The sequence below is a fragment of the Populus trichocarpa genome, chromosome 1 (genome assembly GCF_000002775.5).
Source record: "Populus trichocarpa isolate Nisqually-1 chromosome 1, P.trichocarpa_v4.1, whole genome shotgun sequence".
Taxonomy (NCBI): Eukaryota; Viridiplantae; Streptophyta; class Magnoliopsida; order Malpighiales; family Salicaceae; genus Populus; species Populus trichocarpa.
The window spans coordinates 24,662,788-24,687,621 of NC_037285.2; the positions used below are offsets into that span (position 1 = coordinate 24,662,788).

General features: G+C 37.5%; 1 protein-coding gene across 2 annotated transcripts in view; it reads right to left on the reverse strand.

Annotated features, from left to right (window-relative positions):
• LOC18094967 (vicianin hydrolase) overlaps nucleotides 1-19,444 on the reverse strand; it is a 66,747-nt gene extending 47,303 nt beyond the window's left edge. The window contains exons 1-13 of one of the 2 annotated variants that reach the window (XM_006369379.3): nucleotides 19,223-19,444; nucleotides 19,025-19,094; nucleotides 17,868-17,926; nucleotides 17,681-17,756; nucleotides 17,519-17,596; nucleotides 17,346-17,433; nucleotides 16,993-17,245; nucleotides 16,699-16,817; nucleotides 16,307-16,524; nucleotides 16,170-16,201; nucleotides 15,873-15,975; nucleotides 15,646-15,754; nucleotides 15,001-15,383 (exon numbers count right to left, since the gene is read on the reverse strand). In XM_006369379.3, coding sequence (XP_006369441.2) covers nucleotides 15,663-15,754; nucleotides 15,873-15,975; nucleotides 16,170-16,201; nucleotides 16,307-16,524; nucleotides 16,699-16,817; nucleotides 16,993-17,245; nucleotides 17,346-17,433; nucleotides 17,519-17,596; nucleotides 17,681-17,756; nucleotides 17,868-17,926; nucleotides 19,025-19,094; nucleotides 19,223-19,381 — 1,347 coding nt within the window. In that variant the 5' untranslated portion in view covers nucleotides 19,382-19,444 and the 3' untranslated portion in view covers nucleotides 15,001-15,383; nucleotides 15,646-15,662. Of the gene's footprint in view, nucleotides 1-15,000; nucleotides 15,384-15,645; nucleotides 15,755-15,872; nucleotides 15,976-16,169; nucleotides 16,202-16,306; nucleotides 16,525-16,698; nucleotides 16,818-16,992; nucleotides 17,246-17,345; nucleotides 17,434-17,518; nucleotides 17,597-17,680; nucleotides 17,757-17,867; nucleotides 17,927-19,024; nucleotides 19,095-19,222 lie in introns of those variants that run through there. The other variant, XM_052447630.1, reaches the window with a different exon arrangement.
• Nucleotides 19,445-24,834: the final 5,390 nt, after the last annotated feature.

Genomic DNA, 24,834 nt, shown 5'->3' on the forward strand with positions numbered 1-24,834 from the left:
TTCTCTTCCTTGGTTTGCCATTCTCCTTTCACTTGGTAGATGATCAGCATTGAGTCTCTATACACATCTATCTTTCTAATGTTCAGCTCCAATACAGCCTCTAAACCGAGAATGCAAGCTTCATACTCAGTCGTGTTATTGGTGCACCCGAACTGCAACTTAACTGAAACCGGATATTGTTTCTTATCTGGGGAGATTATAACTGCACTAGCTTCGTTACCACATACATTTACAACACCATCAAAGTACGTAACCCAACAATCTGATTTCCCTTCCTCAACTAAAATCACATCTTCATCAGGAAAGTCAAAGTGTATTGACTCATAATCTTCCATAGCATGGTCGGCCAAGTGATCGACAATAACACTCCCTTTTATGGCTTTCCTTGTCATATATACTATGTCATACTCAGCCAATAGAACTTGCCATCTTGCAATTCAGCTCGATAGATAGGGCTTTTCACAAATGTACCTCAATGGGTTTAATTTGGAAATTAACCACATAGTGTGATACAACATATACCGACGTAATCTCTTTTCAGCCCATGTTAATGCGCAACACAGCTTCTCAATCACAGTATACCTAGACTCACATTTCGTGAACTTCTTGCTTTGGTAATAAATGGTTTTTTCCTTCCTTCCAGTTTTATCATGTTGTCCAAGCACATTTACCATTGTTGTTTCAGTTACTGTTAGGTACAATATCAACAGCTTTTCTGGTATAGGAGGAACATGCAGGGGTGGATTTAGTAAGTATTGTTTGATTTTCTCAAAAGCCTCTTCGCACTCTTCATTCCAAATTCCAGGATTCTTCTTCCTTAACAAACGAAAGATTGGGTCACAAGTCGTGGTTAATTGGGATATAAACTGAGCGATGTAATTTAACCTTCTTAAGAAACCTTTCACATCCCTCTCAGTCTTAGGAGGTGGCATACATTGAATAGCCTTGACTTTGTCGAGATCCACTTCTATCCCTTTGTCACTCACCACAAATCCCAACAACTTCCCTGATTTCACCCCGAATGAACACTTCGCTGGGTTAAGCCTCAACTTATATTTCCTTAGTCTTTCAAACAATTTCTTCAATATTTGGACATGATTCTCTCCCTCTCTAGATTTAGAAATCATGTCATCCATGTATACTTCAATCTCTTTGTGCATCATGTCATGAAAAAAAGTCATCATAGCCCAGTGGTAGGTGGCCCGACATTCTTTAAACCAAATGGCATGACTTTGTAGCAAAAGGTTCCCCATGGTGTTACAAAGGTTGTCTTCTCCTTATCCTCTTGCGCCATTTTTATCTGATTATAGCCCGAAAATCCATCCATAAAGGAATATGTAGAGCTGCGTGTTGCATTATCAACTAACATATCTATGTGTGGTAAAGGAAAATTATCTTTAGGGCTAGCCCGGTTTAAGTCCCTAAAGTCCACACAAACTCTGATTTTACCTTCCTTTTTGGGTACCACCACTATGTTTGACACCCATTGTGGATACTTGACTACTTCCAAAAAACCAGTGTTCCATTGTTTTTCGATTTCTGCCTTTACTTTGATTAAGACCTCCGGATGAGTTGTCCTCAACTTCTGCTTAATCGGCTTGCATCCTTCCACCAGTGGTATCCTATGTACTACGATATTTGTATCCAAACCAGGCATATCCTCATAGGACTAGGCAAAGACATCTATGTAATCTCGGAGCAGTGCAGTCAACTCTTCTTTCTCTTTAGGGGTGATCAAAGTCCCTATCTTCAACTCTCTCTTGATTTCCTCATTACCCACATTTATGGTTTCAAGCTCCTCTTTAGCGGGCCTCCAAGCTTGTTCGTGCTGGTCTATTAATTTTGTGAATTTCCTAATGTTATTTTCCTCCCATTCTTTCTCTTCTACAACTATTATGTGTTCTTTAAAGTTTGGCCATTCATTCTCAATGTAAAGTGAAGGTGTCGTTGTGGAAGATCCGCTTTTAGGGTTCCTGAAAGCGGGAAGTGATGTGCAAATGCACAGTAAGACATCAAAATGAATTTTGGAAATGCATGATCTCATTAAAAGGAAAAGATTGGCTCAAGAACAAAGATAAAATCCAATTGACATCTTGAGCCTCGATTGTCAATAAATAAAAACAAAACAAAATGGAAAAAGGCAAACTGTTATAATCCAACAATCATTGTTGATTACATTTTGAACACCAATTGAGCTTCTTGGGTCTCCCAATTCTGGAACTTCTCTCCTTCGGCTAGCTTTCGAACGAAAGTCCTGGCGGCAACTTCTTCCACAGTGTAGATGGTTAATTGCGGCAGCTCTTCATCCCTTCTTCCGGATTCAATCTTCTCAGCAATGTCCTCGACTTGATCTTCCTCCAGAGTGTTTATGTTCATTGAAGAAAACTTCTGAAGAAGGTTTCCATTTCCCTTATCAGGTTGCATCACATATGCGGCCTTTGGGAATGAAATCTTGATTTGAGGGATGGCTAAGTTTTCTTTTTCAGGCTTCCTTCCTTCAATCCTAGCCAATTTCTTCTCCCTTCTTGCACCAGCAGCTTACTTGTAATCCTTTTTCTTAGGCTTATATCCAAGCCCAAACCTCTGTTCTGCAACTTTCAGCTTATTATATCAACCCATTCAAGTTTTCCTTTCTCGACGTCATAAGGGAAAGGAGTCTTGTGCTTCAAAAAGCTTTTAGGGACCATTTTGATGGCCTCCGAGATTTCTGGTTTCCTCACCATAGTGTTCTCGGGCACCCACTCGGTATTCATAACCTCAAATGCATGAAGATTTCCATCCCTACAATCTTCAGCTTCAATGAATGGAACCGCCACATTTCTTACCATTGATATAGTCTCCTCGGCCTTAATAGTAACCAAAACACCATTGGCAATATACTTCAAACATTGATGCAACGAGGAGGTGACAGCTCCCGCAGAATGTATCCATGGCCTTCCTAGCAACATACTATAGGAAAGGTATCCATCACTTGAAAGGTTACTAGGAAGACTTGTGGACCCACAACTAGTTCGACCTCAATTCTCCCTATCACTTGCCATGACGAGTCATCGTACGCTCTAGCTGTCATCATATTAGGCTGCATGTGTGAGGGATCTACCAACATTTCATCCAGCATATGCCTTGGTAACACATTAAGGGCTGAGCCGTTGTCAATGAGAACTTTACCGATGAGACAATCTTTGCATCGGACCGTGACATACAGGGGCTTGTTATGTCCCATTCGTTCAGCATCCAGCTCATCTTCCGTGAAATACAAGTAATTGGCAGCATGGATCCTCCCTACTAGATGTTCCATAGTCTTCTATTCAATATCTTAGGGTATGTAAGCCTCATTCAGTACCTTTTGCAAAGCATCGCGATGCAGCTCGAAGCTGAGTATTAATGACATGATGGAGATCTTGGCAGGGGTCTTCTTCAACTGATCCACTATACAGTACTCACCATGCTTCATCAATTTCAAAAACTCATTTATCTCTTCCTCAGTCACAATTTTATTTACCTCAAGCTCTTTATCAAAGTTCATTGCCTCTTTGCCCTTAGCTTTTCTTTATTTCTCTAACTCCTCATACGTGAAACAACGACCACTCTGGGTTAGTCCATTTATCTCAGTATGGAACAACGGCAAGGGAGTTTCCATATTTGAGGTATAACCATAATCTCCAGGCATCGCTCTATAGTCTACTTTGTTTGCATATGAGGGCTTAGTCAATACCAACTTCGAGAGCCCATTAGTCGTTGATTGGACCCTACACTTCTCCAAATTCTCTATCATCTTTATCTCTCTATTATCCTTCACAACCTCAATCCTTAGCTCTCCTAGAGTCAGCATTCTCGTAACCTTTTGATGAAACTTAATACACTCATCAATGCGATGCCCTCTCTTTTTATGGAATGGGAAAAAATCACCTTCCCTCATGCAACGTTTAGATGGTTTCTCCAAATGTCCAGATTGTACCAACATCTCGTACAGCCTTGCCATGGTCACTCTTAGCACCTTTTCTTTGCTACCGACCTCTATAGTATTCACTCCACTACCACGTACAACATATTTGGGTAAAAGGTTTGAATTCACATTAGGTGAATCCTCAAAAGTGACCTATCCAACTTTGATCAGTTGCAACACCTTCTTCTTAAAAGCAAAGCAAACCTCGATGCTATGATCCGCGTTACGAGCATGGTATTCATAAGTCACCTCGGGGTTGTACCAGGTAGGGAAAGGAGGTTGTATAGGTGGTATTGGTAGGGGAGCTATCTGTCCAATACTCAACAACTTAGCATACAACTCTTTTAAGGTTATTGGTAAAGGTGGTAATTGTTCTTCTGGTTGTCGGTTGTCTCTACTTTGGTAATTTCTTTGGTTATTTGCTGGGAATTTTATTTGATTGGGTTAGTTTGGGATAGAGGGTTTGGAAAAGTTGATATTGGTGACTTGGGAGGTAGGTGTTTGGTAGTTTTGGTAGTTTTTGCTTTTCCCTTTTTATCCACCTTCTAGGTTATTCACCTCATTTTCTTTCCTTTTCCCAACGAAACTCCTCTTCTCTATAGGTTCCGCAATTCTCCCACTTCGGATTCCTTGTTCAATCCTCTCAGCAATTCTCATAACATCATAGAAATGCTGGGCTGAGCTACCCATAAGGTGTTCATAGTATGGAGCCCTAAAAGTATTGGCAAACAGTGTCACCATCTCCGTCTCTATTAGTGGAGGTTGTACATTGATAGCTTGGTCTCGCCACCTTTGAGCATAAGCCCTCACAAACTCTTGAGTTCCTTTCTCCATGGTAATCAGACTGGTCCTATCAGGAGCAATCTCAATATTGAACTTGTGTTGCTTTAAGAAAGCGTCTACCAGGTCCGTCCATTTCTTGATCATAGCATTGTCCAGCCTCATATACCAGCTGAGGGTCGATCCTGTCAGACTATCCTGGAAGAAGTAAATTAACAATGTATCATCGTGGATAACTTCTGCCATCTTGTTATAGTAGGAACGAAGATGGGCCTTTGGGCATTCCATCCTGGTATACTTAACAAACTCTGGCACCCTGAACTTCTTTGGAATTACGATGTTAGGCACCAAACATACTTCAGCAGCCCTAACTGGGTCAAATAAATCATTTCCTTCAACTGCCCTTAACCTCTATTCTAGTGCAGTCCACTTATCATACCCTACATGATCAAAGAATCTGACGTCTTGTGGATCCTCGGTTGTTAAATCCATTATAATAGGGATTTGGATGGGCCGAGTGGGATCAGGATGCTGCTTATTTGGTGTATTTGCCCCCGTATTCTGAGGTGCAACAGGGATTTGAGCTGCAGGTGGTGCTTCATCAGGTTGAGTAGACGTTGCCTCTCCATCTCTGGCTCTCAACATTTGCTCGAGCAAACTGGTCAAGTGCGCCATATCATTTCGAACTCCTTCAAGCTCTCTTTGGTACGGAGCTTCTAGTTGTGATCTTTCTTCGTTTTCCATCCTTTTCCTTTGTCGAGTGTTATGGATTCTAGAAGGGGGACCTATGTTTATCAGTCTAGAGAATATGTGCATAAATGTATGAGAAAATGCATGACATAATGCATGATTGTGATAAGAATGCTTTGTATATTGGGTATGGATGCAGCCTTTTCATGAACAAAAAATAGCCACCACATCATAAAACATAGGTTGTCTTATCACATTGCTTTGCTAGGAGTGCTGCTTTTCGAGTTGTTTGCTTGAATCATTTTCACCAAGAGACAGATTTTGCATAAAAGATGGGTCAACGCCCTTTTCATTAATGCTTGATAAGTTCATTACATTTTAGAAATATAGAGGAAATACAAAATATTAATCTACTTCCTCTACCACCTCTCTGGCCAAAGGTAAGAAGGCAAAGCCGCGGTTCTCAATTTTCACAAGAAAGGCATCGGTTTCTGCTAGACTTCGGCGATAACGAATGATGTCCCCTCCTACATTTCACAAATTGATTCTAACAATCCAAGCATGTGCGGCAGCTTCATCCATTTGCTCATCTGTTTTAGTCATCTTTTCTATGAGCAACATATTGGTTTTGTTCAAAGCAGTATTGTTGGTGTCAATTTGATCCTTGTGTTTTTCCATTGCTGCTAGCTTCTCGTCCAAATACTTCACCTTTTCGCGTTCCTTGTCAAGCTTTATCCTCAGAACTTTTATCTCATTCTTCTTAACTGCTAACTCTGCTTCAACAGCCTCAAAACCTTTTCTTTTACTTTCCTCTTTTGCAAACCCCATCAAACGGCTTTCCAACTCCACATATTTCTTGTTCAAGTCCTCATACTTCCCAATTTTATCCATCAACTCAAAATGGACTTGTGCAAATTTCTTTTGGTAATACTCTGCGCTTCCTTGGCACTCTTCAAAGTCAATCTTCAATGCTTCAAGTTCAGAGCAACTTTGCATCCAATCCAAGCTCGTTCCTTCTAGCTCCTTCTCATTTTCTTCCCTAGCAATCTTCTCCTCACCCAGCTTTAACTCAAGCTTTATTATTCTCGCATCTCTAGATTGTATTTGCTCATCTAGAAAGGCTCTTCTTTTATCCCCTTCCAGCATCATTTCTTGCAACATTGCCTTGTCTTTTCTGCTTTTGCTCAACTCTATCTGAAGTTTTTCCACTTGTCTTCTCAACTCCTCTTCATTGTTGACCCTTTTCCTCTTAATAGGATCTTCTACAATTTGGGGAGATTTGACCTCTACACAAGGCATGGCTGAAGCAGCTAAGTCTCTCCGTCTTGCATATCCTTCACTTGCATTGGATCCCTCAAACCTTCCATCTCAACCAAAACCAGATGCTTTCAATCTTGTTTGATGATCTCCAAAACTTTTTATGCGATGAGATCTTTGAACAAACCAAAGAATTGAGCAATTCCCATAGTCCTTGGAATAAACCGCATGCCCCCAAGTTGCCTTACCACCAGGGCAGGAGCATAACTCACGTAACCTATAACCCCTACCAATGGCACCCAACGTCTTTGCCCACAACTCATTAGGACATTCACTGTTGTGACCCATGGAGCCCTCCACTTGAAATCACTACTAGGTAAACCTTCTAGTTTGTCTACCCAGCCTTGGTTGTCTAAATCTCCCCATTCTTCTTCTTCCACTATCCTCAATGGTCTTTGGTTGAACCACCAAAAAATATTAAAGACAGGCTTTTTTCATTTCAATATGGCTAACCATCCAGATATATAACAATTGCGTGCAACATCTCATTGCTCCTTTTCTAGTCCTCCTACAGTGGTTAAGTGTCAAGATGGTTTCAACTAAAATAGCAGCCACCAGATTGACTTGTGTGTTCTCATATTCTATATAAGTAGTAGCGGCATCCAGGCTTACCACTCTTGTTTGGCTTGGGAACAACACAAGGCCAAATATGCCCAAGGCAATCAATCTCTCCTTTTCTGATCCTGACTTCTTTTCCAGTTCAATTTCTAGCATCTTCCATTTCAGACCGATAGCATTCTTTTCCAAAAACTTTTCCAAGTTGGAGATTTTGAGCAGCTTTAACAGTTCGGGAATGATCTTATCCGATCTCATAGGAAAATAAATCCTATACATAGGGTTTGGAAACTCAGTCAACATCCCATATTCCTCCATAGTGGGACATAGGTCTATGCTCCCAAAAGAAAAACATCGGTAGTCTGGATCCCAAAAGTGAACTAGAGCTCGCACAGCTGGGCTTAAAACTTCTACCTTTGCAATCTCCACCAGGCATCCGTATTTTCTAAAAAAATGCATCCTTATCCACATTCTGAAAGTGAGCCGTTAACTTGTTCACCTCATTCATAATACAATTCAGGTTCTTGATTGGTTATAGCTTCTTAGCATCACTTCTAAGGCAATTTCTTTCAGTCAATTGTGACAGTTCAGAATTTTTCTCATATTCTATGATGGAAAATTTAGCAATTGTGGCCATTTCATTCACAAGTCCTGCAATTCAAGATGCCTTGGGGTTAGACTTGTTTTGATGCAAAAGATATTATGGAGCATGCACCCTAAGGATAGGTTCTAGTTCCTTTATATGAGACATAGGGTAGGTTTACTACTTGGTCTCTAAAGAGGGTCTCTTGTTGTCCCAGTGATCACCCTCGTAAAGGCAATATGGGAGCTCAGCAGATAGTGGGATGGTACATGTATCAATCACTGCCAGTCTAAACACTCAGCAAAGAGTTGGGGTTTACACAAACTTAAACTTTGACTTAAGTCATAAGGCAAGCTGTTAGTCCCCCACTTAACTTAAAGTTTAATGTGTGCCCTCAAAAAAAAAATAAAGTGATGCATGATAGGATGCCATAAGGTCTTACCCATATCCAATATACCATGTATCATAGGATGTAAAGATGCATGCTAAAGCTTTTAAACAAAGTATCATTCATAGTAAAAACATAACATCAACAAAAAAAATTACCAAGCCTAGTCCAAGGCTCCCAAGTGGAGTCGTCATCCTGTAGCACCCTCGTGAGAGCTCGACGTCACGGCGACCCTCCCCATGAGCGGGGATTGATTTTGGGGTCTTTGTTTTGTGAATAAGGGAGTCGCCACCTAGTATTATGGTCACTAGGAACCCTAACTGGTCTTTCAGAGATTCTAATGCAAGGGACTGGTTGCGTAAAGGGAAGGTATTAGCACCCCTAGTACGCCGTACCTAAGGTAAGCTGCTTGGTGTTTAGTTTTCCTTATAATTGCTATGGTGCTGGTGTTCTCTTAATTAGTTTTCCTAGGATAGGTTTGCTATGATGAATGGATTTGGGTTCAAAGTCTAAAAGCAAGAATCCTTGGCCAATATGGATCATACCTTTAGATATGTCTACAAAGTGCCAAAGAGAACCAATGCAGATCTCTTGAAATCTGTGTTTGATTCAAACTAAATTTATTAAGATAGAAATCCAAGGATATTCCATGTGCTTTAAAAGCTCATTTTTCCCTTTGTATTTCAAGAGTTTGCGACTCGTAAATCGCAAGGAGGAGGGACAAAAATTTAGAAATCTAAGGAAATTGAGGGCGCTTTAAAAGCTTATTTTTGCCTTAGTGTTTCATACTCTCACGGCTCGTAAACCATGGAGTTAAAAATTGAAATGTCCTCAATTATAATCAAGGCTTCTTTCAAGGATGTGTGATGACTTATTATTCCTAGAAAATTATTTTCGATATTTACCACTTAGGGTTTCTTTATCCAAATATTAACAGTGAATAATAACAAGTTATTCCCAATAATATTTTGGATATTCTTCCCTTTGGGATTTCTTTATCCAAACATTAACGGTGAATAATAGATGAATTCCCCCCAAAATAAGATTTTTGTATTTTTTTGGAATATTGGCCAACACCCTTTGGAATTTACAAACATGTTGTAAAAACCAAAAATGCAAGAAAATATTTTTTGTGTTTAAGAAATCCATGCTAAAACACTTTTTTTTTTAACTTCAAATATTTGTTTTTGTAAACAAAAAAGAAATTCAAAATATGTTTGAAAACATTATATATATATATATATATATATATATATATATGTGTGTGTGTGTGTGTGTGTGTGTGTGTGTGTGTGTGTGTGTGTGTGTGTGTATTTGTCACATTGCATCAAAAACCGGGTATTCTAAATACGAGATTTGTATTTTTACAATATAAAAATACAAGAAAACCACGAAATAAATACACGAAAAAAAACAACGATATTACTCGTTTTTTTTTTGGGCTCGGTCCAGCTCGGTCCATGTGGCTGGGCTGAACCCAGCAGGCCTAGCCGGGTCACTGGCCCAAACCAGTGACCTGGCTGGGCACAAAGGCATGCGTGAGTTTCCTCACGCGTGCCTTGGTTGGTCACTGTTCAAGTGAATTAAATTTCACTTGAACAGTAACAGATGCAACTAAGAAATGCATGCAGAAACTGAATAACAAACCTGGAGAAAGACGAAGGAGTTGTAGCGATGTTGAATGCGTGCTGGCTGGTCTATCCGTGTTCGTCTGTTCCAGCCCTTTTCCCTTTGTTCTCTGTTTGTGTCTGTCTCCTACGTTTAGCTCTGTGTCTTCGTCCCTTTTTCTCTACTAGTTTTAGCTTCGGTTTTCTCTTCTTTCCCTCTCCTTTGTTCTGCAGATCTTATTGTAGGGAATGGAGCAGAGACCAAAAGGCAATCCCTGGTGGTTTTGGCTTTTGATAATCTTAAGAAAACTTAATCTTTTCCATTTGTTTTCTCTACTTTCTACTCTCCGCCTCCTTCCTTTCTGTTTTCCTTTTCTTTTCTTTCACAGTGACGAAAGTATCAAAGAAAGAAACCCTTTGTTTCCCTCTTATATGTGTTATTCTCTCCTCTCGCGATCTCTTTTTTTGTTTTTCTGCTCTCTCCCTTTCCTGCTCTTTTTTTCTTCCTCCTAGCAGAGGAGGTTTATATAGCCTAATCACAGCTCTTATTACGAAACGAATATTACATTAATTCTAGGATGTAATCCCGGGTGATCAAATAAAGCAACAATAGGAAACTAAAATATTTTGGTTCTGATTCTGTGATTATCAGTCATTACTTTCCACATTAACACCTCATCCCAGCCATCCATGTTAGGGATAAAATCCCAACCATTAGATGATGGTGAGGTTTTTCTCTCCGTGTCATTTTGCAGCTGGCACAGAGGAGGCACAAAAGCTACTGTATCCTTTGGATTGAAACTAAAAAATACGTGATCTGCAGCTCCAAAATCAAGCGAGAGAATCATGGAAACCAGCAGGAAGTTACAGATAAAAGGAAAGAAAACAACCAGGATAGCTGTGCAGAGAAAAGAAAAGAATTGCAGATGGGGAGGCACTGTTCTCACAATGCAAATGGACGGTGTTATGTTAATTATATTTTTATGAAGGGGTTGTGCGGTTTGTGTCAAAACAAAGGGTAATACGGCGGTGTCTTGTTTAAAAATGACAGCAACGTGATCAACTCCCTTATTTTCCTTTTCTGATCTAATCCTCGTTCTTTAATTTCTTCATCCGGAAAATTTCTTCTAACTTTATCTTCAATCAACTCCTTTATTTTAGCACCTTTTCCATTTAATCCTTGGTCCAAATTGGCTTGCAATTGGTCTTCAAACTTTAAGCATCTTGCAATTGTGTCCCTGCAAACTCGGGCAAAAATCCTTCTCACGGCAGGATTCCCTACTTTCACACTAGATATTCGAAAGGGAATATCTTGAGCTTCTGATATCGAAATCAAGCGATTCAAAAGCTCAAATTCATCTACGCATTCAGGACTACAAATTTGATAAAAGATTCGAAATGAGATAAAATTGTTTTAAAGAACAGAATCTGGCTGCAATCTGGTTAGTCAAAAAGGTTCTCCTGATCTGATTCAGAAACTGACAACGCCAAGCATCCTGATATGACTGAGAGTATGACCTAAGAACAGCGAACAACAAAATTGTGATGGAAATAGAGTCTTTAGTGCAAAACTCGGGTCAGGATCCTTCTCGCGGCAGAATTATCTACTTTCTCATTAGATATTCACATAGGAATATCTTACGCTTCTGATATCCAAATCAGGAAATTCAAAAACCTAAATTCATCTACGCGTACAGGTCTGCAACTTTCATGAAGGGTTCAAAGTGAGATAAATTCATTTTGAAGAACATAATTGAAACCAAACTCGGTTGGAAACCTTCTTACAGCAGGATTCTGTACTTTCACGTTAGATTTCAAAAGGAAATATCTTAAGCTTCTGTTATCGAAACCAAGCGATTCAAAAACCCAAATTCATCTACACTTGTAGAACTACAACTATCATGAAGGATCTAAAATGAGATACATTTGTTTTAAAGAGCATAATCTAGCCGCAACCTGGTTGGTCAAAAGGATTTCCTGATCTGATTCGGAAACTGCCAATGTTGAGCATCCCAAATCTGACTGAGGATCTGACCTAAGGACAGTGAACAACAAAATTATGATGGAAGTAGAGTCTTTAGTGCAAAACTCAAGTCAGAATCCTTCTCGTGGCAGAAATCTCTACTTTCTCATTAGATATTCTCATGGGAATATCTTAAGCTTCTGGCATTGAAATCAGAAGATTCGAAAACCTAAATTCATCTATGCATACAGGTCTACAACTTTCATGAAGAGTTCAAAGTAAGATAAATTCATTTTGTAGAACAGAATCTGGCCGCAATGTGGTTGGTCAAAAAGGGTTTCCTGATCTGATTCAGGAAATTGACAATGCCGAGTATCCAAATCTGACTGAGAGTCTGCCATAAGAACAGTGAGCCTAGGACCCAATAAAAGTGTAGGTCAATTCTTAAACATGTCATGAGTGACAGAATATAGCTAGGATGGTCAGATATCGTACGAAACCAAGTCAGAATCAGAGCCTAAGTTGGAACAAAAAATTGCGACAGCAGTAGAATTAGTTTTTTTAGTGCAAATTCTAAGGGATTTATCCAACCTTAAAAACAAGATAAAGAAGGAACGAATTTAGCATTATGAAGACTCCTAGTCACTCTAAAAAACCTGACGATTTTGGCAGCAAAGGGGAAGGATAAAGAGGGTAGAAAACAGCTCAAACAGGGTTCGACAAACATTTCTTCCTTCTCTGCTTTTGTCAATCTTGCACCAAACATGAGTTACACTCCTCCACTCGGTTCAAAAGAGGTATACACCGTCTCCAGCACGTGGGGTCCAAAAATGAGTAACAACAAATATAATAATATATGTTTTAGCATGCTTTTCGGCTTTAATAACTAGTTTATTAAAGTCATGCAAACTAGGCATAGATTACCATGATGAATGTGAATGAGCTAGTGGAGCATGTGCAACATGAAAATTCAATGTTGCCATCTTAGAAGACTTAACGACTAAAATGACACGAGTGCACAACATTGGATAATCTCGAATTTGATAGGGGTGTAGACATCTTTGTTAAAATAATTAAGATCAAACACAAAAAGTAGGCTAGAATTCTTAATGATCTGTTTATTATTATGAGTGCTTAGTGTTAACCTAAATACAAAGAAAGTATATATAGATTAAACTGAAAATACTATTCTACCCTTAACAAATAAGACTACATAAATATTATTTAACAATCTTGATGCATATATTTCCTTACAGACTGCTTTCCACTCTTATATCTATAAAGTTCTAGGGAGCTTGAGGTTTTTGGCATGGAACGACGAGATCAATGGCTAGACCCCATCCTATGATGGCCAAATAAGACTCTAGAATACTCACTATGTGCATGTGTATTGTATTAACACAAATGCCATCTAGAACGGTTTGGTGACCGTTAATGTTGAAAAACCCCCAGCATATTATTCTGCCCAAACTCCTCTAGATTGTACAATTGTTTGTGAGCGCTAGGTGCAACTTGCTGTTGTGGAGCTGTAAAGAAGGGTATTGTTGCAGATACCAATATTTGTTGAGATGACAAAGTCTGATTTGACTCTCGAGCTACCAACACAGCTTGGGAGAAGAGTTGCACTTAGTTGATAAGTTGTTTAAAGATTGGTTGGATAGAAGTGTCTGTTGTGGCAAGAAGGTCTGTTACACATCCTATTTCAGGAGTGTCTTGATTATTTATCATTGATGATAATTAGGGATGTCAATAAAGCAATTATAGAAGAGCAATTAATGGCTCTTATCAAATTTCTCATAGACGGCACTAAATGATGATGTTCCAAAATTCTATATGCTCTAGATTGAGGTTATTTGGTGTTTGAATAGTAGTTAATCACAAGTTCACGTCTATATTCTCTTCTTCAAAGCTCACGAAGTAGATGATTTGTGGTTGAAAGCTTAACACCTGTAAAATAGTCTTTTTTATGGGGTTTAGGTACCTTCCGATGATAAAATCAGTAACTTTTAGTAAAACATTATATTAAATGCTAGAATGAGCTTTAAGTTTTAAGAACAACCATGTTTATTCTTGTTTTTGTATGGTAAATGCTCTAAGAATAAAAGTACAAATATTTAGAGAATAGAAATTATGAACCCTTTACTTGGGTGATTCATGAGGTATTTTTAATCCCTCAATCTTATTATTTTGATAGAGTGAAGGAGTTGTAGAGTCATTTTCTCCTAATGGTATTAATGAAAAATAAATATCTCTTACACGATATTAATGAAAAATAAATATCCCTTACACATCATTAATAAAATAAAAATTTGATAAGCTACTACGAGAGTTTTTATATATCTATAGATACAGGGAAACAAATATCACAAACATGGACCTATAATGTTTTATAAACCAATTAGGTTTAACACTAAACTAAGAACAAAAACAATAAATTTAACAGTTTATCAATCTCCCATCCACTTGAACTCATGACTAACCTAAAAATATTAGATTTAGACACAAGGCTCATCCACCTATGAATTACAACACATTCCTCCAGTTGAGGCCAGGTTTTTCACACACGCAAACGCGATTCATTAATAATCACTCCTTTGGAGAAAAATTAGCAAAGTCCACAGTGTACGAAAATAAAGGCTTCCTAATTAGCCCGTCCTTTTGTGGACCTAGGCACGATTCTCCGAACATAATAGCGTGGGCTATTACCCTAATTAAAGCATGCCCTGACAAATTAAGAACGATGTTGAAAGATAATGCTCTCAAGACCTTCGGTATTTCGGTTCCCAGCTATCCAGACCCTAATTAAAGCATGCCCTGACAAATTTAGGATGGGCTTGAGAGGAATAACTCTTAAACAGATTTAGGGTTTATAAAGTAGTATACAAAATCCTTCGAGGGAAATGGCCTATCCTTGTTTATATGGAAATCTTGTTGTTCACTAGTAAAATCATTCGAAGCAGATAAATGCAGGAAGCAAGGGTGTACATGAGTTTGGGGGCCCTTTTAAGTACATCATCAATCGAGATTAGGCATAGTTTGCCACCAATAATTGATGTTTAGGCACAAAGAAAAGTCTGTTCGCAGTAGAATTCTTTTCTGTTCAGATTTTTCCTAAAAACATTCAAATTGAGAAGTTTATAAAGCAAATGGAAATATAGGATTTCTCACATGTTGTAAAAGACAGAAGGATGACTTCTCTTTCTTTATTGAACAAGCCACGCCATAGAAAAAACATGGGAATTATTACAAGAAAACACAAGAGACGAGTGACAGATATCGTTCTCATATTGTACGGAAGATTCTCCTTGTCTAAACTTCTCTAATCACTCATAAAGCGACAAATTAAGATGACCGAGCTAGGGCTAACCAACTCAACCTCAACAACTTAGTGTAGGAGGAACATCTTGAACCAATAAGCCGAGTATTTCATATATCTCTTTAAATTGTTCTTGAAATCAATATAAATCATGCCAAAACGGACGGTATATCCAGCATCCCATTCAAAATCGTCCCAAAATGCCCATTGATAGTATCCCTTCACATTAGCTCCCTCCCTGCACCAAAAAGAAAACCATGACTACTCTTCTTCAACATCAATGCTAGTGCCTAAGGGTTATTTTGGTGTAAATTGTGACTTCTCTTTCCAGAATTTTTCAAAAGAAAAAAAAAAGTTAATTTGTTTTGAATTTTTTAAAATAAAACCTTCCCTGGTGTACTCCAACCTAATTATTTTGTTCGATGTTCGGCAATTAATCATCTATTTTAATGTTTTTGAAAACAGAAAGCTATAACATTTATCAGAGAATGAGGACTCACTTGATGGCTTTTGAAAGCTATTGTAGATGGCTAGCTAAGTATCTTATTCTTAGCCCATCTCTCAGAGCTTCTTTAACTGGCAATGATGCATTATTTGCATCAGCAAGACCTGTAAATTAAGGAAGATTCAACAAAATATCAGCTCTGGATATTATTAAGAAAAAAATCCATAATAATAGACACTTGTCATAAAGTATTAAAGATGCACAACTGCTCTTAATTATTACCATTCTCAGTAATGTAAACCGGAGGGTTCTTGTACTTGTCCCTTACATACAGCATAAGGTCATAAATTCCCTTCGGATAGATGAATAGCCAATTCAAAGCTGTCTGTGAAACAATAACATAGAATTTCCTTAGCAAATAATTACGCCCAGTTCTTTTCGGACAAACTAATTAATGTGTAAAAATAGGAACATTTATATATAGAAGAAAATCCTTCCCATTTTGCTTTCATTTGGGCTCAGTGGAAGGTGATAGATTAATTATGATCATATGAAGCATAGAATTGGGAAAGAAAGTACCGGTGTTCCGATAGGATGTCCACCCTTGGAAGCTGGGGTAAAAAATTAAAATGACCCTTTAGAGTGTATTTATATATATTAAGGCTTAAAAGAAGAAAAACAATTAAATGAGAATAAATTTTATTTTTTTAGCTTACTTGAGAGAATGGTTTGGGAATCTCCAGTGTAACTAAAGTTGATTTTATTAGGAGCTGGATTGTTTGCTGCATAATTTGTAGTGTAGTAATTCACACCAAGAAAATCTATTGACCCTTTTACCAAAGCAGATTCCTCTTTAGTAAATTTGGGTAGTCGATGTCCCACTATAGCTTTCATGGTCTCAGGATAATCTCCGTAAGTAAGTGGATTCGCAAACCTGCACAGTTTTGTGACAATTAAGGTGTAACTGTTGCTATCATGATAGCCAAAATGTGATGCAACCGCCTAGGATTTTTAAGAAAAAGGGTAAGAGCACGTTATGATGAGCAGGCATCGAAAAATCACAGGGAGAGACTAACTAGCGAGATGGAAATTAGTGTCAAGAACTTACCAACCAAACAGAAAATCAAGTTCTCTATAGGCTGCTTTGATATCTTCCTCTGATTTTGGAGATTTTGGTATAAACCAGTTTGTCACTATAGTGATCCCAATTTTTCCCTTTTGAGAAACCTGCAATTAAAAATGTAATATCCCCTGAAGTTCACAGCCTTTTCTTGCATGGGCATCCCCTTTTTTTGTCAAGAAGTCTCACTTTTGCTTTGTTTAATTTATTTATAGTGCATCATGATTTATTATGAAATAATTATGGATTTCCTTACACGCAGCTCCAGGTATGCACGCAAACCTGATATTTCTCCCTGTACAATTTCACAGCAGCTGCATGTCCAAGAATCAAGTTATGGGCTACCATGTAGGGTTCGGTACCGGAGTTACCGAGCGTGCAGTTTCCGGCAAAGTTAGAGCAACGGCCTGGAGCGAAAGTACCGCCATTGTAGCCATTGTTGCTAAACGAGTATGGCTCATTAAATGTGCACCAGTGCTTCACTCGATCGCCAAATGTTTTGAAGCAAAATTCCGCATAGCCAAGGTAATCATCCCTAATACATTAATTTTACCAGTTAATTAAGTGATATGATTTTGAACATTATGACAATACTAATTAGATTAAAATTACATTCGCCTATATTGTTATCTTACACAGCTTTGGAGCTTAGGAATCCGGAATACTCATCGTCAAGTGCTTGTGGAAGATCCCAGTGAAACAATGTTACAAAAGGTGTTATGCCTGTGCATAATTAAACATTAATCAGAAACCAAAAGCAATCAATGGTAGAGCTTGGAGTACCGCAAGGTAGATATCGGATAATCACCATTAGCTAAGAGCTCATTGATGAGATTGTTGTAGAATCTGACACCCAGAGGGTTCACTCCTCCACTAATTTTTCCCTCTGAAAATGAAAGAAGAATCAATTATGAATATCATATGAACATAATTGTGATGCCGAAGAAATTGATTTGAGTGATTTTCGTACTCGGTAGCACTCTTGACCAAGAGATGGAGAACCTAAAAGAGTCCAAGCCAATTTTTTTCATCAATTGTATGTCCTCCTGTGACATTTTATACTAAATATTAGTAAAACGGATTTTTTTTAGAATATATATGTACAAGTTTGCTATAAGATACGAAGATATACATGGTGGAAAATTGACTGGCCATACCTTATATCGATGATAAAAGTCGATGGCTACATTTCCTGTGCTATGGTCCCAAATTTTCTCTGCAGATACATCATAATTTTTATTTTTAATCCAAGTTCAACCCAAAAATACAAACTAAAATCCAAATTTCATGATAATAAAAAATTAATCTTTCAAAGGATATTCAATAATGACATTCAATCATTGAAACTTTGACTAATTAAGCTTAATTATTTAAATTTAGATTTTATGCTTGTAAAAGAGCTATCATTGTTGTTATTATTTAACATAGTTTAACTAATTGGTCAAATCAAGTGATATCAATTGTCTCACTACAGTAAGAAGATTTTTCACGCACACATGAATATGGTCACCTCAAAAACATTGTCGTAATCATTTGTACTTGTTGCTTGAAAAGTCACAAGGTTCTGTTTTTTAATGGAAAACCACCTTCCATCAACAGCGACTTGTACCTTAATGGTACAATATCGAAGGGGAGAGATCTTGAGTTCAAAACCTCACCTTTGACAGCATTTGCTTATAATAATAAAAAAAAAAATATATCACTCCCATACATTATTAAGATTCACTATAGTTTGACCCGGGTTTAATCCAACTATTAATTTTTTAATTTTTTAAAAAATATATATAAAATTAATATAAATCTACGCAAGTCATTCTTCTCCACCTGTAATCCAGGCTTCATCCAAGTAAAGTTTTAAAACATGCACCACACGAACCCGAGGAGAGAGATGTTGAAAGAAAAACAGAGGGACATGATAAATTGTGACTGTAAAAATATCTGTTTTGTACAATTAAAATCAAGTAATAGTGTTTTGTGCTTTGGCTTTAAATCATAGAATTAAGATGCTATATGCAAAAGTGTCGATCTGAGGATATATTTTTTTGTTGTCCAGGAACAATTCTGTGACCATTTCTTTCTCTCTCTCTTTGGTCTTGTGATCAATCCTAAATCAAAATGAATTTTGTCTTGCATTGACATTTTGGTTTGGTCAATATACATTTGTTTCTAAACAATTTTGTTTTCATTTTTTCAGAAGAAAACGATTCTTCAAGTGACCATATTGCAGGATCGTTATCGATCTTGAAATCTATGCCATTAAATGGATAAGAAAATGGCATATAAAAGCCGAGAAGCCGAGTTTAGAGAAATGGACCTGGATGCTGTTTGGTGAAGGTGTCCCAAATACTTGGTCCCTTTCCATCAATATATGCAGCTCCTTCAGACTTAGAAACACAGAAAAAGTAAGGGGTAAATACAAGCATATGAAAGCAAGAAAATGCCCAAGGTTCACCGTACAATTAAACGCAGCAACAAGTTCATTGCACTGACTCTAAGTGTGTGTGCTGTGTACCTGATAAGCAGCAGTGCCAGCTCCAAACGTGAAATCTTTTGGAAAACTTGTCCTATTGAAGGGCATTGAGTAACGGCTTGGTTTTGCACCGTGAGTGCTAGCTAACAAGCCAGCAACGACTACCAAAGGGAGGAGGAAGGCTCCTTGAATATTTGCCATTACTCGATAACTTGAATGCTAGAACTTCACTTCAAGCCCCTTTATATTGTTACAAAAGGTGCCTTATGACCCATTTTGAATTACTATTAATTCTTGATGGAAACTATTCTCATAATGTATCTATCCATCTTATCCTATCAACAATAATATATCAAAGATTATTTGTGCCAAGTGGATTTTTATGTGTCAAACTCACTACAAGATTTCACAGTTTTACCGACGGACCAAATCCGTCAGTATGAGATTCAGACTTCGTCGGTAAATTTTTTACCGATTAAAAGTGTCTGTCGGCATGTCTTTCTTCGGTAATCCCACATTTCATCGCTAAGTCTGTTGGTAAAAAAAAATATTACCGAAGGTTTTACAGACGAAAAATGCACGCCAAAAAAAATTCTCGCTGGAAATATACCGACGGATATATTTCGTCGGTGATAGTGGCATATCCAGTAATATTTTTCAGCTCTCGGTAAAATGTCGACGAACTCTATCCGTATGTGAAGACGTCGGTGATTGTGGCATTTTCAGTAAATATTTTTCATCTCTCAGTAAAATGTCAATGGACTCTATCCGTCTATGAAGACGTCGGTGATTGTGACATTTCCAGTAAATATTTTTCATCTCTCGGTAAAATGCCGACGGACGCTATCCGTCTGCAAATCCATCAGTGGGGATTTTTAAATTTAAAAAAAAAATTACTTAGAATAAATAATATAAAATCATCTAAATTAATAGTAAAAAAACCAATTATGCAAATAAAATTTTATTAAACATCAAAAATAAAAAAAATAAAGTTAAATAATATTCATTACAAATTGAATGTTTTTCCAAAAAAAAATTTAAATCAGCACAATGGCAGAGCTGGAGGAACAGGAGGACGACACTGGTTGTTCCTGGGACCATACGACCAAAAATGGGGCGCACATGTATCACCACTCTGTGATGTCATGTTCATGACCATTTGGCAAAGTTGTTCATAATTCGCCGAGAGTTGCTCGTATTTCTCGATAAGATGAGCCGTGTGTTGTTCATAAGTCGCTAATAGTTGCTCGTATTTTTTGGTAAGATGAGCAATGTGTTGCTGCAAGGCCACGAACTCCTTAGATTGGGTGCTCGATACTGATTGGGTGCTCCCAACAGTTGACACACTACGGGTCGCCCGCAAGTTCTCGGTCGTAGTGTTGGAGATCCCGCACACCCGATTTTTATCGGGTCCATTAGACGATCCTACCTCCATCCACAAATCTGGATCGAAATCTGGATGGGTCGAAGGATTGTCCCCATATCTCTCCCTCAACCAGCTATTATAAGTCTTCTGAAAATGAAAAAAGAAATCATTATATTCAATTCAATAAAAATAATAACTTACAAAATAAAATGGTAGAACGAACATACCACAAAATGTTGAGCGCGGTTGTCAATGAACTGTTGCACCCCCTTTTAGCGGTCATCACTCCGCACATGCGTCTCTACAAACAACTCCATTGGGCTCGGCTCACGTCCAAGAGACGTAGCCTGTAAGAAAAAAAAATTAATTAAGTAACAACAAATTAATTAACGATATATTTCATTTAAATTAGTCTTATCATTCATTTCGCATATGCATCAAACGGAACGGGGTCGTCAGTGTGCGTTGTCACCGAACCATGAATTTACCGGTTTCGGTTGCCAGCACTAGACTGTGAGCTTCGTGTGAACTGCTCAAACATCACGTGCTCAATATATTGCGGCCATATATCTCCTAGGATGTATAGCGGTTTGAAATCCCTCCAAACCGCTACGTTGTTCCAGCCTTAGAGTCCATTATCTCTCGCGTTTTTTTTTTTGCTTTTTTTTATGCTTCATACCAAAAATCACACAACCTACTTTCATAGTGACAAATTAGATTTTAAAACATAAATTTTAAAAAAAAATTATCGTATTGTTTTCGATGTTACCTAGTTGCCGCGTGATTTTCCCACACCCTCCTCACAACATTGTCAAACGCGCTGTCCCACTCGAATTTTTGTTGTGTATAAATAATTTATTTAAAATAAAAATAATAATTTATTTACAATTATATTAAAAATTTATTAAAAATAAGTTGGAAATTATAAATTACCATCAACCTCAAATTTGTCAAACCATGCATCGATATAAGGTATCCATTCAGGATGTCTGGATACCTGACTCCATTGAAATAATGGAATCTCCATCGACGATTTAAACACTGATGATATTACTCGGGCGGCCTCAATTTTGTGAACTTGAAAATAAATTAAATTAATGAAATATTGATTAGTTGTTCATAAATTAGGTTATAATAATAAAAAAACTAAAATCAAAATAAACTTACATTGAAAGGTCATCCTTCCACTATGCCTCGTACTTGCGGGTGAATTGATTCCGCTGTGAAGGCACACCGCCTCTGCGCTGTGAAACCACGCTGGAAGAGGCAGCATCAGTAGGCGGTGCAGGTGCCTCTTCTTGATTGGCACCTAAGGACATGTCATCGTCGCTGCTAGAAGAACTAGCTGCGACCATCTGTGAGTGACGAGCTGTTGATTTCGTTCTACACATCTACATAATTTTATACGAATAATTACATAATTAAATTTGATTGTTAAAAAAAAAAAAATTCGGTAGCACACTGGAGACAACCCAAAGTTTTCAAACCTGCAACTATTGACAATAGCCACAACCAATTGACCCCATTCAAAAGTCTTATATATAACCTAACATCTATACAAATAACAATTAAAATTAATGGAAATAATTAAACACGTAGCATGCAATAATATAGTAAAATTGAGATAAAATAATTAAATTTATTCTTATATATTCAATTACTAATTACAAGGTAAATTCAACAATAACAATTAAATTCCAACAAAGTATTCAATTATTATGGCAATACAAACAATAAAATATATTGAACAAATTAAAAAAAAAAACTATAGACTTTTGGAATGAAAAATGCTTACCTTAATAATGTGTTTATTTCAAGACTTTATTGACATTATAAAAATACACCAAAACAAAAAACACAACAAAAATAACAATAGCTAAAACAAAGAAAATAAAAATAAAATAAAATCATTAAGCATATTAAATGGAAATACATACCTTTTAATTTGCTGAAGATTCAAGTAGAGATTACAAGCTAAAAAAACAAAAGTTTTGAAGGAAATGAGAGAAAAAAAATGAAAACAAAAGCTTTGGAACGAAGCCGATGAAAAAATGAACTGAGGGGCGGTCGCTAGGATTTATAGAGTTTTCCCGACGGATTCACCGACGACCAATTTAAATAATATTATTTTTAATTATTTCGTTGGTGATGTTTCGAAAATCCGTCAGTAAATTTTGGATTTCGCACCAGAATTTTTTATTTACCCTCCATATTTTTCGCAGTCTGTCGGTAATTTTGTTAGCAAGTGCACGCGACTAGAGAAGCATTAATTCCCGCCCTATGGAATTCGCGTCGGTGATTTTGTTGGTAATTGTGAACTACCGACAAATGCTGACAGATACAGTCCATCGGTATCCACGTCAGTGATTGTGGCATTTCCACAGCTCTCTGTGAAATGTCGACGGACTGTGTCCGTCTGTAGAGTCAATATTTATGCAACTCTTTGTGAGATGCCGATGGACGGTTAATCTGTCAGTATAAACGTCGGTGACTATGCACTGTGCATGAAAGATTATGTTTGTATTGCCTATTTATCTTCCTGCAAACACTTAAACTACAAACTGCCCATCGCACAAAACAATAACAACAGTTAACACTTATAAAATAAATAGTTTGTGTGCAAAATATTGTCATAACCCATTTTTGGATTATTCCCCAAATTTACTTTTTCTCTTCCAAAATAATTAAAAAATATTTGAACTAAAAACAAAAAAAAATCCAAAAAAATAATAACAGTGAGAAGAGGATGTTAGAGCGCCCAAAAAATTGCTAGATGTTAGTTAAGGAGGCTCAAAAATTCAAAGATTAAAATATAACAGTATATTTTTTACAGATTAAAAGCCCTGTTGACAAAGAAAAATTCAATTTGAGGAAAAAAGTCTAAAATCAGATGTTTATGGACTCAATTAAATTTGATTAGAGGTTTAATTGAATGTATATAGGGTTTGATTACAAGAAAAATTGATTTTTAAGTCAATTTAGGCTTTAATTGAAAGAAATTAAAGTTCTTGGGTCAAATTAGAATTTTTGAGAGTTGATTTGGTCAAATGAGGGGCTTAATTGTATAGATATTGAAGTTAAATGGTCAATTAGGGACTTGATTGAAGAAATATAAAACCAAGGACCAAATTGGAAAAGGGGCATAAATAAAGGGACTAAAATTGATCGAATCAGGGGTTAAATTGAAGAAATTGGAAGTTTATTGACCAATTAGGAACTTAATTGAATAAATCTAAAACCAAGGACCAAAAAGGAAAAAGGCGTTGAAATCCGGGGCTTGAATTGATGTTCTTCAGGGGTGAGATTGAACAAAATTGAAAGTTTGAAGCCAATCAGAGGTGTAATTAGAGATAAATCACAAATTGAAGGACTAAAGCGTAATTGGCAAGAATGTTACTGTTTATCTTCTTCGGAGGGCCTACCCGAAGGGCCTCATTCCCAAGGCATTTGACGCCTCGTTTCTTCCCTAAATTATATGCAACTTGCATGAAAACAATCCTGAGATACCTGACTACACACTAGTATAAACCTTTCGAGCTGATCGAGGCTGACGAGGCGGCGGCACCACCCTAAAGTAGCCAACCCAACCAGTCATTTTCCTGCACAAAACTGGCAGTTCATCATTGCTTCTTTGAAGCAATGGTTGGAGTGCTTTCGAGTCGAACCAAAGGCCGAAATTTGGCACTAGAAGAGACAAAGTGTCCCTCTTCCACCACCTATAAATAGATGTGATTTTCATGCTCCAAAGGTGGATAAATTTGGGTCCAAAAACAAGCCTTCCTAACCCGGTTTCTCCTGCCAGCAGACTCTCTCTCTCTCTCTCTCTCTCTCTCTCTCTCTCTCTCTCCACCGCGGTGTTCAGCCATCAACATCGTCACCACCGGCTTGAACACCTCCATCTCCATCACAATCAACCGCCAGACCACCTCATATAGTGAGCGCACCGCCGAGCCTCTCTCCTTTGCAACTTTTCTTCTTCCGTCAACAGCAACTGCCACCGGCCACCATTCCCTCCACCAAAGCCTACTAAGCCACCGGCCGAACCTCCTCGTCGCAACCAAGCTTCCACGGCATGTCAGTCTCCTTCCACTTCCCCTTTTTCTTCTTCTTCTTCTTCTTCAGTGGTCTCCACTGTTCACGTTGCATGTGAACAGTGGAGAGTAATCCACTGTTCATTTTTAAAAAAAAAATAAAAAATTCCAAAAAATCTTTCTAAAAAATTTTCATGTATTTTTTCTATCTATTTTGCATAATTTTGGTTTGTATTTTTATACCATAAAGATACAAA